General features: G+C 40.2%; 1 protein-coding gene and 1 non-coding gene across 2 annotated transcripts; both read left to right on the forward strand.

Annotated features, from left to right (window-relative positions):
- The first annotated feature begins 1,890 nt into the window (after positions 1 to 1,890).
- Positions 1,891 to 1,963, forward strand: Trnaa-agc (transfer RNA alanine (anticodon AGC)). Its single transcript has one exon. It is a non-coding gene; the product is annotated as a tRNA-Ala (tRNA).
- Positions 1,964 to 9,857: 7,894 nt separating this feature from the next.
- LOC105226798 (ovochymase) lies at positions 9,858 to 15,490 on the forward strand. The gene is made up of 5 exons (XM_049462002.1): positions 9,858 to 11,280; positions 14,087 to 14,333; positions 14,405 to 15,109; positions 15,170 to 15,257; positions 15,323 to 15,490. Exons 1-5 carry the CDS (start codon positions 11,181 to 11,183, stop codon positions 15,488 to 15,490), a joined length of 1,308 nt encoding a protein of 435 aa, XP_049317959.1. The 5' UTR covers positions 9,858 to 11,180.
- Positions 15,491 to 15,616: the final 126 nt, after the last annotated feature.

Here is a 15,616-nt window from a genome sequence, read left to right on the forward strand (position 1 = left end):
AACAAGCTGGAAAAATGTTCCCTCCATAACTTCAGTATGCTCTGAACATCAGTCACTAGATTACCACTTTGAGACCTACAAGAGTATGCTACGATCTTGAAACCTTCCGTTAGTCGCCGCATCTTTTCGTAGAATTTTCGAGCATTACCCCTGTCAGCCAGCTTCTCAAGCTCTTCATACTCATGCATTTCGGCCTCTTTCTTTTTATTCTGCCTATGTGATTCCCTCTTCAACTCACGGTATCTATCCGATCCCGCTCGTGTTGTGGTTGATCGCAACATTGCGAAGTAGGCTGTTCGGTTTCTCTCCACTGCCACACGACAGTCCTCAACGTACCAGCTGTTCTATCGACCTTTCCTAAAACTATTTCGCTTGCAGCTTGCAGCGTACGGAGCTTGAAATGACGTCCCACAGTTTAAGAGAACTACCGAGTAGCAGAAGTGCAAGGCGTGTAGAAAACCGTTTCGTTGTCGGTTGCGATAGTAGCTTCTCGACGTCGCACCTTCCCTGTATTTGTTGATGGACGTGCTTTGCTGAACAGAGGCGGGCACACATCTTCGCAGAAACAAGATAATGATCCGAGTCGATGTTAGGTTCTCGGAGCGTACGCACGTCAAGAACACTAGATAAATGTAGCCCATCAATCACAATATGATCGATCTGATTTCGATCTTTACGATCCGGAGACAGCCAAGTATCTTGATGAGCTTCCTGAAAAATCACGGGCTCAAGGCTATAGTGTTTATAAACGTTCTTTAGTGATAATCACCATCAATTAGAGTACAATAAAAGAAGAATTAATCGAATAAGATCAAACAGGCGCTCATAAGCATGAATAGACAAACAGGTCAGTATATGAGATCACAATATATGCCAAAAAATTAAATTTTTAGGTGTATAGCTTCGGTGTGTTTTCGCGGAAAAGAGCTGGGTGGACTTTGGTTAATCGTTGGTACAATGCGTGCCACAGTTTAAATTGGTATTGCGAAAATTGGTATTGCGAAGGTCTCATATGTTGCGGGTTCATATAAATTCAACCTCAAACATGAAATAGGAGATATTATAATGCAAGAAACGATCCGAAACATATCGCAAAAATTATCAAATGAGATCAAGGTTCTCGATGGCTCTCTCAGTTTCCTGATTTGAACCCCATTGATCACTTTTGGGATTTTTCAAACAAGAAAATTTGTATTAAAAGAGAAGCTCCATAGATTGTAAATGAATTATTAATCGAACTTTTGAGTCAAAGAACAAAACTGTTCACACTTTTATTTTTTTTTTTTAATTGAGTATTTTTAATTATCTAAATTTAGGTCTCGAAAGCAAATTTAATGAACTTTATGAATATATTTATAGTTTTTCAAATATCTTACAAAATTTCTAAACAGAAATACTGTTTTTTCGTGAACAATTTTGTCCTTAACTGTATATGCACCGCTTAGTGTTAACAGGAAACCTATCCACCTGTCGATTAGCCCAAATCGTTAACATCATTATGGTATGAGTTATGTAAGTGATTATGGTTAAGTCAAACTTACAACCATGCGAAGGGCAAACAACAAAAACCTACCACATGCAATTACAACAAATTCCAACTGCACCGTGCATCCGTGCGTCGAATTATCTGTGAAATTTGAAATTAAATCAACCTTACTACTTGTCGACATAACTGCATACAAACTTACACTCACAGCGGTCAGTCAGCAACAGCGCGCACTGCACTACTTAACGGACGTTACTTGCATTTTAATTATCCGATTGTGTGGACAAAGTTATTTCGGTCACTGTTTGACCTACAAATGCGATATAGCCATGAAAATGCTTGTTGTTGCAAGCAGACTTCGATAGTCGGTAATTTTTTACTTGTTTTTTGTTTGTTTAATAGTTGGGGATGTAGCTCAGATGGTAGAGCGCTCGCTTAGCATGTGAGAGGTACGGGGATCGATGCCCCGCATCTCCAGAAAATGTTTTTTATATTTGCTGACATTTAGTTTTCCTTTCGATACACAAAGTTAGAAAAAATTTAAGGAAAAGATATATAGTGAAGCTATTCGCATTCGATAAAGGTGCATTGGTCTAGAAACAGGTTATGTGCTTCACAAATGGATCGATTTTGTTGAGGTCGTGAATTATTGGCATCAAATGATTCCAACCCAACAATGCCAATCGCCCATGATCGAATTTATACAAAACGCGGTATAGATTTGTAAAGCCATATTTTTTTTTAAATACTGTACTGCGTTTTATTACACCTTAGTGTATATAATTTTAGAAGGCTATGATGGTATGAATATGGGTTTGGACACTTATCAACTGAAATATGTTAGATGATAGATCTGACAATATGTAACTTTGGATTGGACTTATTTCTATTAAAAATGCCAAAATAAGAAAAGCTTGAGTATTGACAATGAGAATCGACAATTAATAGTCAGAGATCTTGCTAGTCTCGTTGGAATATCGGTAAGATAAAAAAAAAACATTTTGAAAGATCATTTGGATCTAAGAAAAGTGAAAGCACGATTAGTTTCAAAATCAGTAAATATTTTAGAAATACATCATCGCTTTAACGTCTCTGAAACAATGCTTTCCGACAAACAGACTGTTATTAAACGCGTTATTATTGGCGGTGAGGCTTGGATCTATACTTACGACCCGGAAACAGATAATAAGTCGGCCGAATATCGTGGCAAAGGTGCGCCGAAGCCGAAAAAACTATGTGAAAGCAGATCAAAATTCAAGGTTATGTTGACAGTGTTCTTGATTATTGATGTGTGGTGCAATCCGAATTCCTTCCGACCGACCAAACTATCAAGAAGGAATACGATATGCGTCGTTTGCCCGAAGCTATTCGTAAAAAAAAACCAAAATTATAAACCAACAACTCTTGGTTTTTGCACCACAACAATGCATTGATTCTTCGTGACTGTTTTAGACTCAACGACATTGAAGAAGATGTAGAATGAAGAAGTTCTTTCGAACAAACATCTCGCTGCGCCGAGTTTCGCCTTGTGTTTCTAAGACAATTAAACCATAAAATTATACTTATTAAGAAACGGTATTTTCTTTGGAATATCTAAGTAAATAACTGGGACTAAACTTGAAACCTCATCAGAGCTAATCGTCAATCGCAAGTGGTGAATCGATACTGCTGCTCCTCATCAAAATCAATACATAAATTAAATCATCTACTTTAATGTAAATACATTTGATAAAATATTAATTAATTCAGTATTTAAATACAGTAATTTGCCGAACTAAACGACACCAGCCGTCACAGCGTCGTGCGGCGCACATTACCATAACGAATGTGTCGGATTTTTTCGCAAATTACAAGCGTGCAAATAACACCGTATTTATTTACAGTTAAGTGTGCAAAAGTGAGCTCAACAAAAACAAGAAGCCACCAAATAAAAAACAGAAGCATAACAACAAACACATGAAAACATAAATGCAAATATTACGCGGTAGCTGAGCGCCATAAATGTTTGCGATAATCAAAAGCAAATAGAAATACGAAAAGTGTAAATATTTGCGCAAATATTTGCAACGCGAATACGGCGAAATGCAGCGGCGAGAAGCGAGTGAAATAACATTGAAGAAAAGTGCATGGAAGTGATCGTGAGTGGAGCTGAGCGCCAATCGAATACACGTTCGCTGTCGATTTCCTTTTCGTTGCGCCTGTCATGCATGAATTTATATTTATTTTCATTACGGCGAATTTGTATTTGTTTTTGTGATTTGATCATAAAATAAAAGCAACAGCAATTTGCAGCATTGAATTAATTAAATACGCGACGATGTTGCATGCAACAAATCTGGGAAAATTGCCGGAAAAAATGCGCCACTTAAATGAATTTCCGAACAAAACAGCAAAAACAGCAGAAACAACAGAAACAGCAAAGGCCAATGTAAACGCAAGCGCCAGTGCCAGCGCCAGGTGAATGTGTTAGCGAAATGAAGTGGCGCGTATAACGGCATATAAGGCATGCCGCGTGCAGGTTTGTGTGTGTGTGTGTGTGCCACTGCCGTTGGCGCGCCAGGCATCTTGCGGCGCGCATACTCGCGCCAAAGTGGTTGATGCAGGAAACAAAAGGCGGCATTCAACTTCACTTTCGTTTTCGTTCGAGCGTCACGCGAGTTGCCGGGTGAGTGTGAGTGCAATTATGCAAACACATCTGCACATGTGTGGATAGGCGCGTGTGTGCTTGGTGGATATATGCATATCACATCGTCACTCTGGGCTGGAGCAAGGCATGGAGAAGCAGTAAAGCAAAGTTACGACAGTGCCACCAATGGGTATTTGATAACAGTAAACGCTGTGAATTGCAAAATACGAAAATAACCGCTAAACTAGCGGTAGTGTGAGTAACTGCCGCAACGCCATTGCCACTGTCAATGCCATTGCGACGCTACGATACCGATCAGCTGTAAGTTAACTTACGTCTGATCTTACAAACAATAGACACACACATGCAATCACACGCGTGTATATGTGTGGATCTGCCATATGCTGCACGTATCGTCAACAGCATCGTCAAACGTAATAGTGACAGCGTCACCAGCACTTTTCATATGTATGACTATAGATGCGCGCAAACAATAGCTCGGAAAAGACATAAATAGCATATAGACAAACCACAAAGCGAAAAAGAGCAGAAGGGGTTTCGCCACGTTCCGCTTGTGTACATTACCGCCCCACGCTTCGCCCTGAGTGTGCGCTTCACCGCGCGACGCCACACAACCTCAGCATCTCCGATTTCATATCAGAGTTTTTCGACCTGCTGCCTCTGCACAGCTGATCGCACGACTGCCTGTCTCCGGCGCTGCTCCAGCATCTTCTTTTTCCACTGTTTTCCTCAGCGTTCACTGTTATTTGTATTGTTATTTATTTGTTCAACGTTTTGTTTTGTTGTACGTGGCGGTTGCTGCATAAGAAAATCGATGATGCAACAGCTACTGCAACCATTGAGTAAGAGCTCATCCACGCCAATGGCAAAGTCACGACTGCAAATCAAATACACACAAACAAAAGCTTTGCAAACTTAGTGCAGTAGAAAATATTAATAAAATACATATAGCCTATACACAATATATGTATATCCAATGTAAGCAGCTGGAATACATTTCACAATAGAAGAAGGAATTTCATTCAAGCAAAAAATCGGTTAGGTGTATGTTTAAGAGGTTTTAAGGCCGACCGTTCAGGTTTTACAAAAAATTTTACCAAAAGTAATCTCTTGTGGTCTCTCCGAGTTGTTCGATACCAAACGAGGTTTCAGACAAGGCGACTCCCTTATGTACGACTCCTTCAATATCCTTTTGGAGAAAATAATTCGAGCTGCAGAACAAAATAGAAAGGGTACCATCTTCTATAAGAGTATACAGCTGCTGGCGTACGCCGATGATATTGATATCATTGGTCTCAACAACCACCTCATTCATTCTGCTTTCTTCAGAATGGATAGGGAGGCGAAGTAAATGGTAGTGAACGAGAACAAGAAGAAATATCTCCTTTTATCAAACAAACAGTCGTCGCTTTCGCGACTGGTCTCTCATGTTACTGTTGACAGTCATAACTTTGAAGTCGTAGATAGTTTCGTCTTTCTTGGAAGCAGCACTAACACCAACAACAATGCCAGCCTCGAAAGCCAACACAGAATAACTATTGCCAAGAGGTGCTATTGTACTTCGGACTGAGTAGGCAATTAAGAAGTAAAATCCTCTTTCGACGAACTAAAACAAAACTCTATAAGTCACTCATTATTCCCGTCCTGCTATATGGTGCAGAGGCACGGACGATGACGACATCTGATGAGTCGACTGTACGTGTTTTCGAGAGAAAGGTTCTACGAAAGATTTATGGTCCGAATACCGAATTCGATGGAACGATGAGCTGTATGAGCGACGACATTGACATAGTTCAGCAAATTAGGAAACAGCGACTACGCTGGCTAGGTCATGAATGGACGAAAACGCTCCACGAAAAGACCTGGCTTCGCTTGGAATCTCCAACTGCGCAAAGGAGAAACGCGGAAGCGGTGTCAACGCCAATAATGAAGAAGTTGGCAAAATACTCATATATGGCATGGTATGTATGTATATGTATTATCGAAAAACTAAAAATTTTCACCAGTTGCGACTCTTTTTGGAGCCTGTGAATATTCACCTGAACTACTGTCATATAAAACAATTTTGGGTCCACAAAACAAACGATCAAATCCGGATGATTTTTAAGAACTTCACAACGCTTCACAACTACAACATGTGAGGGGTATGAGCGCTGGTGTGATCTGTGATTCCGTTAGAGCATTTAAATGGTAGCCAAAGCGAATACACGTCATTCATGTTTACTTTTTATTATTTGCACGTTTTCCTCCTTCGCGTAGTTGTTGCTGCCACTGTTGCAACTATTGTTGTTCAATTGTTTCACTTTTCATTCACTGTTTCTTTGCCGTTTTTGTAGATGCACCAAGGTTGGACAAGGTCTTCTACTGATCTGCGATTTCTCTATGACTCTTGAGCTCTTCACCTATGAATGAATGCGTGCCAGCTCATGTCTGTATAAAGCTGAGTATGTGCCATACATGCTTAGGAAACTGTTCCACAAGTTCAGCAATTAAATTCCGATTTTATTATTTGACTTAGGTATAAGACGGCTGGAAATGAATCTCTGTACAATTTTAAAATTAAATTTGTGGCAACAAAAGGTTTCTCATGAACTCTGCTAGACCCTCGGTAATCCGTTAGGCAATACCACGAAGTTAACGTTTCGTGATATGTACAAGATATAACCATTTTCTATCCAGATGAAGACGTAAGGTGAATAGTATCTTTAAAAGTTTTTGTATAATACCTATAAGGGACCATTAAGTGAATGCAAGCGACAAAGGCGTCGATTCCGGCAATAAAAATTTATTTGTAATTTCTGTTTACATTTATTGTTTGCTTCCTGTGTCTCCTCGCTACATTGTGCGCTGCTGAATGAGCCGATTGCATCAACATTGCGCTAATGAGACATCAAAAGGAAACCGCGCCAGTCACAAATAAAAGGGAAAAAGCATTGCTCATTGTTAACCCATTTGCAGTGCACAACAACAAATTTGCTTGCACAACGAACAATAAATGTAAAAGTATAAGTGAAATTGTGTAATTGATAAAGATAAATTGCATACAAGTATATCCATGATATATAAGTTGAGCCTTTTGCAAATTTATTTCTCCGAAATCTTCAATTGTTTAATTGATACGATTAAGAGTAATATCGCCAACGAATTTAAAGATATAATTCTCATGACCTAAAATTGTTGTGCCAACGAGGACCCCAGCTAAAGCTTACATAATTTATTAAATCTGGGTACAAGGCAGGCGTAGTGATTTTACTTTTTGAGATAAAGAGCGGCAATACTATAAGAAGTGCCTTAGTGTTATCTTTAGAAGAGACTAGATTAGAGCTCACGTCTAGGCAGAAATCATAATAGAGCTGACGTGATCAGTGGACTATTTGTAGACTCTTCTATGGGACATAAGCTCCGAAGCTAACCGAAATGATTTTATCGAAATATTGATCGCGGCATTTATGGTTTTCAAGCACTACCGATACCGTTTATGAAAGGACGCCCACTGAAGCCAACACGTAAGCGGTTTTGAATTAAAAGCTTATGAAAGGAACATATAGAAATAAGAAATATGAAGGAATATCGAAGGCATTATATAATGGATTTTCCTATTTTGAGATTCCATACTTTTTTAAAGAAAAGACAAAGAAATTTAATGGAAAGTGTTTATTATTATTCGAAAGAACATTCTTTGGCATATACATATATAGACCTTTTTGAAGGTTATCTCTTTCAAACGTTGGCCGCGGCTTCGTTTCAAATGGTTTATCCGTAGAGTCCAATTTTCGATGACTCGTTCGAACGTTTCGACTGATAACTGGCGAATGGAACACGTAATTTTTTATTCCAAGGCCTGCAACGGAGCGGGATTGTTCGCATAGACTTTAGGCTTTGAATATCCCTACCGAAAAAAGTCTAACGGTATGGTATCACATGATCTTGGAGGCCAATCAACCGGCTCAAAACAAGAAATTATCTGCTCACCGAAGTGTTCTCTCGATAAATCCCTTGATTGATTCGATGTGTTGGAAATAGCGTCGGCTATAATTACAGGCATCAAATAGCGGCTTCAGTTCTTGCACGAACTATGTTTCATACCCTTTCAATTTAAACTCTCGACGTATAATGCGCTAAGTTGCTCCGTACGTCAGTTCGAGGTGTTGCGAACAGCGCCGAGTAGACTCTCCACAGTCTTTGTGTACACTCTCAGCTACGGGTGCTATAATTCCTTCACCGCGTACTGGACGCGATCTACTCGGTCAAATATTACTTCTACTAGATCACCCGTTATTTCATTTACTGATAGATACGTTGTTTTGGATCTGTTATATCGGTTCCCTGACTTTTGAGATTGACTGTAGATTGGTTTTGAGAGAGCTTTAGATTGAAAAGAAAATATTTTATAAGGACTGTAGAGTTGAAACTAAGCTTCAGTGGACATATAGGCTGAGTAGCAACGATGCAAAGTTCCGGTCATAAACTTCAACAAAAATTTGGTCAAGAAAATTTATTTGAGTGTAGGTTTATTTCTGAAATAGTAAACATATGTTTGCTGTAAATCAATTAAGTTGTAAAATTAAGGTGTTATAAATTAATTATTTCCAACGAATTAATTGGCGCCCATAACTCGGCCGCGTACGTGATAGCGGTGTAATCCACTGCGCTACTTCGTAATTAAAGCCACATGTGCGCACACGGCTAACGTAACGTGAATTTCGCAATACTTGTGCTTTCAATGGGATGATTTTCAACACTTCGGCAAGCAGCAGTGCAGCATCATAAACAACAACATCTTCGTCATTTCACATTATAAAGTACACCATCAGCGTGACTGTCAACACTAAAGCAACAATGGCAGCGAACTCAACAATAACGGTAAATGCAAAAGTAACAACAAAAGTTACGGTAATTATGTGCGCAACAACGGTAATAACTTCAACGAGATTATCATTGGCCGTAACAACAATAAGAGAGACACAACCCACAAAACTCCAGATGGGCGCCAGTAAATAAAACGACGAACCGCTTGATGCACACGGATGCCGCAATCCGCCTACATGACAAACCTAATGCCAATGGTCGCGACTACAACAACTACAACAATAGCAACAGCAACTCCGTTATAAAAGCAATAACAAGCGAACAGGTAACAACAACTTCCCGGTTTATGTTGCATTCAACAATCAAGCGGATGCGATTTATAGCTGGCATGCGCTAAAAGAGAGTGAGAGTGGTGAAGTGGTCGTTATTAGCACGGCTACAGCCGTGGGGCCGCCAGGGACGGCGGAGATGATTCGCTTTGAATGGTGGCTTATGCTGCCACCGCGTCAACAGCTAGCGCTAGAAGGCTAGCAATGATACAATGACGACAACAACAGCAATTAGACGACTACAATGCCGCTGCTTTGGCTTGGTATTAACTGGCAGCCGACGGCTATCGTAACATGGCAAATGAAAACGAAAGTAATCGAGTAACCGCAAAGCGCTACTCAACGCCGCAGCGTGTGCGGCGGGTCTGGGCAGCTTGGCGCATGGCGGCGCGGTTGGGTGGCTGCTTGACTACCGCTAGCAGACTGTTAGTTAGGCACTAGCACAGCGACTTGCTTCATTGTTTTTGTTTTAATTCTGCTTTGCAGTTACTTTTCATCATTGAGTCGATTGGTTTTTTCTCTATTCACTTTTATTTTCATTGAAAATTTCCATTCCCAACATTCATTTCATTTGCGCTCGCATTTTGCACCGGCGGCGCGTACGGCGCTTGTTTGATAGTTGGAGGAGTCGACGACTGCTGTTAGGCGATACAAAAGATGGCAAGCGGCAACGTCTTTGCTGGCCTTGCGCCACACTCACAGCACAGCGCCGCAACAATGCGCTCTATGAAGGGGGAAGTGTCGCTGGTTGCAGAGTTGGGCGCGACGCCTGCTGCAATCGCGCGGCTGTTGGGGTTGAAGTCGAGGCCGCGTTCGCAACAGGAGCTCGATGCAGTTGCATTTGAGTAGTGATAGCGTGCGAGTCGTCTACCGCGGAACGCAGTGTGAATTGAATTCATCGTCAAGCGAGCGCGTGTTGCACAAAGCGGCAAGGATAACGGTAATTCCAAGGCGCGTTGCGTATAAGTTACTAATAATTTTGTGAAAAGTTTTCATTGCGGTACTGGGGATGGGCACAGAGAATCGTTGGTGCACCTGTCAACCATCAGTGACCTTCTGTTACATAAGCGCCTCTCACTTTGGTCAAAACTAAAGCAAGTACTTTTTACCACTCGGCCATTGTGATCATCGCGTTCACTTTTGCTTGGCAAGCCTCTTTCGAATCTTTCTTTGCTCGCATGCCAGCGCTGCCGCAGCTATTTTTCGTGCGCTTTGTTGGAAGTGATTAATGGACTTTTCGGTGAATTATACACAGAAGCGAATTAGCATTGCTCGCCAATTATGTACTACACCAATAATTAAGTGTGCAGAATAAAAGCAAATAGGCGCTAGCACGCGCACTCACCAGAAACCACATAAAACAACAACAATTTCGTGTAAACGGCAGATCGTAATAATAAAGTGGAAAACACATTTGAATAAATACGCTGTAAAAAGTTGGAAGCTATCTGCATACCAAGAAGCCTCAACGAAAAGAAAAGTATCTCGGCGCGGCATTTTACCGGTCGGTATTCGACGGCCCATTCAGCGCCACCGCATAACCGTTTCGTTTGTCTTGTGTACAGCACGTGAAAGTGGAAATTCCGCGCGCACCTAACCAAATCCGCAACTGAAATTCCGGTGGCGCAATCGCAGCGCCAATAAAAAGCTTACAAATTGTGTAAATAAGGACTGTTTTGACACCGCATCGCCATTCAACGGCAATACTCGTAAAGTTCGCAAATTGAGTGTTAAGTGTGCCTGGACACCTGTTAAACGCCGCATAAATGGCTGCGTAGACGAACAGTGTGTCCTTGTGTGGGAGCTGTTTGTGGAGGAAAACACGTTTGCATGCGGAAATGCGCGGCATGTTGGAGGCACTCGAGCAGTGAGCGGTCCATGCAACAAACAGTGAATAATGTGATTAAAGATGTTTTTTCTGCCTCGCTCACTTTTGCTATGTCTCATCATTTTTGTGCCAATCGCAGCAACAACAACACGCAGTTTCAATTATCAACAGTTTAGTGCAGGTAACTTCCAAAAGTGCATAAATAACACGCCATTCCGTGCAAACAAATCTTTGAGCACAGCGCTAACGGTTAATTTGTACTCAAAAAGTGTTGATAAGTATAAATATGTTGCTTCATTACTATACGCCTTCCTTATGGACCTTAATATATCTAATCGTACACATTTTTAGGGTAAATAACTTTCCACTTGAGGAAGAAATTTGTTTTTGCTAATTTTTTGCTCAAACTGTTTTTACAAAGGCAGAATTAATGGTTATAAAATGCTTTCATTATATAATATTCGAATTTACATGTTAATAGTTATTTGAAGCGTACAATCCAAAATATGTATTTAAGACGTAACTGGCCTATGGTTTCTTCATAATAACTAAATTTGTCCTCTCTAATTGAAGTGAACTAAAAAATCATTAACTTAAAGTACCATGGCGCCACAGATATTTAAATACTGAAATGTTTTACATCTATTTTCTTAATGGTAGAAATAATAGAAATTTCAAATGTGACCTTTCTCGTATTTAGAAACCAATTATATAAGAGTGCTTATGGTCTCCGTCCGATTTTTTTTCTTTCGGTATGACAGTTTGCTTAAATCACATTTATAACTTCAAAATACCCTCATGAGCCCACTTGTTTGCCCACATTTTCATCAATCATGGCTTATATATTTTATATTTATATTCAACATGAGTATAAAAATACTACATAACTATACATTGTGCAAAATTGAAAACATTTAATTATTCATCAATATTTATTTTGTCGCCTTCGAAGTAATCCCCACAAAATGTAACACACTTATGAGAACGATTTTTCCTCGAAACACTTTCAGTTCATTCAGCAAATTTTGTTTTATCTCTTCGATCAACTGAAAAGGGGTTCCAGGAAGCAACATCAATTCAGGGAACAAGAAAAAATCACACGGAGTTTAATCTGGTGAATACGGTGGTATTCATTGCATTTTTGGTTTTAAATTCGTTCACAATTGTAGCTTTATGCGATGATGCATTATCATCGTGTAAAATCCTTGAATTGTTCTTCCTAATACGGCATACGGCCAAATAGATCTCCTTACGAATATCGAATAAACTATGAGCATCAACTTGAGTTTTAGGGCGGCTTTGGCGTGGCTTTCTTGGCTTCGTCTCGTTTTTATCCCTTCATCCCATTAATTGTTGACTTGTTTGTGTAACATTTACAATTCTCTCAATAGATGTTGGATCGGAATTCACACGATCAAGCATGTCCAAAGAGACTGGTTTTCAGCATTGCTTTTGAGAGATGTCGAGCTTTATTGCCATCATTCTAACACTAGTCCGACGATTTTCAATCACCATGTTCTTCACTTTTTTAGTTTTTTTTATCAGTTGAAGAATAAGAACGATCTCTCGACAGCCTTTGAAGGCTTTATACGACTTTTTGATAAAACAGAATCCCCATAAGCTTTTTCCAACACTCACGACGATTCCGCACACAAACTTCGGTTATAAATACAAAATGTGAGATAAATTCTTTGCTCTTAGCTTCCTTTCATTAAGATATAAATTAATTTCAGTCAAGGATAAAATGGAATTTCCCGTTAAAAATTGCATTAAGTAATTTCGGATTAAGGTTTTATCGGACAAGATATATACAAAGTGCATTCCAAAGTAAACAGGACTTAAAAAAATAGAACAAATGGTATTTTTCGGCAAAATCAACTTATTTTATTCAAAATAGTCTCCTTCTGCTTCAATACAGCTTTTAGCACGATTCAAAAGCATGTCGAATGAGTGTTTTAGCTCGTTGGCCGGTGTGGTCGCCAATATGCCGGTGCAAGCCTCTACGTCTGCATAACGCTTTCCTTTCATGGACAAATGCATTTTTCCGAAAAGGAATCGTACGGTGATCACGGATTTTGATTGGCCCACATGTTGATCGTCATTTATGTCCTCACGACCACTTTGAAAACGTTGAAACCACTCGTTCACTCTGCTACGGGATAGGCAATCATCGCCATAAACTTGTTTCACCAATTCAAACATTTCGGTGCAGGTTTTACCAATTTTAAACGTAATTTAATGTTGGCTCTTTATTCGTAGCTCATTTTTGTACCGATAACACAAACATACTGACACTTAAAACGCAATAACTTCACTTACAATCAATGAAATGTCATGAAATCATTCTCACTGGACAATCGATAAATATTGCAGATTCTAACGCACCAGTCGATATATAGATGGTGTCACCAGGGTGCGCTAGATTCAAAAATTCCTGTTTACTTTGGAAGCACCTTGTACTTCATGTAACACAATTAACCAATGTTCCTACAACCTACAGTGGACCTATGTATGTGAGCTACTTTCTGGTATAGTGTTGAGTTTTTCTATAGCTCCAATTTTTGTCTGCTCTGTGATCAAAAATATTGATTTTGAAAATACGATGTTCTATTTTGGGTAGTTGTTAGAACGGACTGTTCCGTTGGACCATCAGATTGCTGTTACCATACAAAATACATTAATTTCTTCCAACCGTTCCACCTATTCCAACTAAACTCAACACTTATATATGTATAAGTAGTAAGTCAAATTGGAAGCACGTGATCGCGACGAATTTTCGAATAAAAATTACATGAGTATCTGACTATTTCTCGGAAAAACTTATGCTACAAGCCGGCGAGGGCTTGTCCGCTTTAATTTTATCCGTTTTTATCTTGCCCTTGTAGGCAAGAGTCATTTTAAATGTGCATGCTTCTTAAAGATTTGTTAAAACTTCTACTTACCACACTAATATACTTGTATTATATAACCGTTTCTTTCATAAATAGGTTGCGGATCGCGCTCCAGTCGACGTGAACCACGCGCAGCAGAAGCTACAGACTCAGCTCAGGAAATACAAAAACAAGTGAATCGTACTGCTCGCATAATTTCTGGTGCTCCTACGAAAGATGGTCAATATCCATGGCAAGCATCACTCGAGCTTTTACACCCATCAATGGGCTTTTTAGGCCACTGGTGCGGCGCCGTACTCATTCATCCATATTGGATACTTTCCGCAGCACATTGCATACATAAGTGAGTAAAATGATATAAGTACTTATATATTTTCCAGTTTATTGTTCACTTTTTTCGAACTTGCCTCACAGCGATCTCTTCAACCTACCTATAGCGCTGCTGTGGACCGTCGTACTGGGTGAACACAATCGACTCGAAGAGTCCGGTTATGAACAACGCGTTCCTGTCGACAAAATCATACTACATAAACGCTATCATAACTTTCGGCATGATCTTGCGCTCTTGAAGCTCTCTAGTCCGGCTAATCTGGCAAAAACATCCAACATTCGTGTAATCTGTCTGCCTTTCGCATTCAATGAGCAGTCACTATCGGAGATAAACTTGCCGAGCAGTGACGAGGAGATAGTGGCCGAAGGTGAATCGGAAGATCCTTTAGAGCCGGGACTCTCAGGTGTGCCAGATTTAAATGACAATTTCCTGCGCAGCGTGCAAAAGGTGCGACGCAATCGAAACGTAACGCTGCCCAGTATGCGTGAACTAATGAACACAAAAATACTTAGTCGCTTGAAGCAGACAGACATGCAACGGCAGGGACGCATGCTACATTCGACACGCCGACGAAATGACAAATTGATGAAAGTGCAAGGAAACTATCGCGAATACGAGGGTAGCGCAGATTCGCGTAAGCACTACTGGACGGATGGCGAAGAACTGGAGGACTACAGAGATCTGCCTTACAGCGACTGTGTGGCGACGGGTTGGGGTAAATCAAATGTCAGCAGTGATCTGACGAATGTGCTGCTGAAGACGCGAGTACCGCTACACAACAGCGAGAGGTAAATATATATACTTAAGGCTGTATGTTTTTATAAAACTGACTAAATTTTAAACTGTAGATGCAGAGCGGCGTATGGCAGTTTCGTGAAGATTCACCGTGGTCACTTGTGCGCCGGTAAGCTGAACGGTAAAGGCGGTACTTGTGTGGTAAATTTTAGAGCGCAATTCAAGAAACATTCATAATACATTGTTTTTTTTTTGATACACTACAGGGTGACTCAGGTGGCCCGCTGCAGTGCAGGCTCAGCAAAAGCGGGCCGTGGCTCTTGGCTGGGATAACCTCGTTCGGCTCGGGCTGTGCCATGGAGGGCTTCCCGGATGTCTATGTGCGCATTTCATACTACATGAAATGGATCCAGGACACTATAGCTAAGGAGTAGCCACTAGCAGCCTAAGTTTGCTTATGTACCTATGTAAATACATATATACTTATATAATATAATATATAAGTATACTTATATGTAAATACCAGATATAAATGTACCATAGGTAAGAAAATGAAAATG

This window comes from Bactrocera dorsalis, unplaced genomic scaffold (assembly GCF_023373825.1).
Source record: "Bactrocera dorsalis isolate Fly_Bdor unplaced genomic scaffold, ASM2337382v1 BdCtg200, whole genome shotgun sequence".
In the NCBI taxonomy this organism is placed as follows: domain Eukaryota; kingdom Metazoa; phylum Arthropoda; class Insecta; order Diptera; family Tephritidae; genus Bactrocera; species Bactrocera dorsalis.

Excerpts from the sequence above, each read along its gene's own strand:
- LOC105226798 (XM_049462002.1), top strand. The coding sequence starts at position 11,181 with ATGTTTTTTCTGCCTCGCTCACTTTTGCTATGTCTCATCATTTTTGTG. Across the intron at positions 15,110-15,169 it reads CCGCTACACAACAGCGAGAG|ATGCAGAGCGGCGTATGGCA; the intron begins GTAAATATATAT and ends TTTAAACTGTAG. Across the intron at positions 15,258-15,322 it reads GTAAAGGCGGTACTTGTGTG|GGTGACTCAGGTGGCCCGCT; the intron begins GTAAATTTTAGA and ends GATACACTACAG.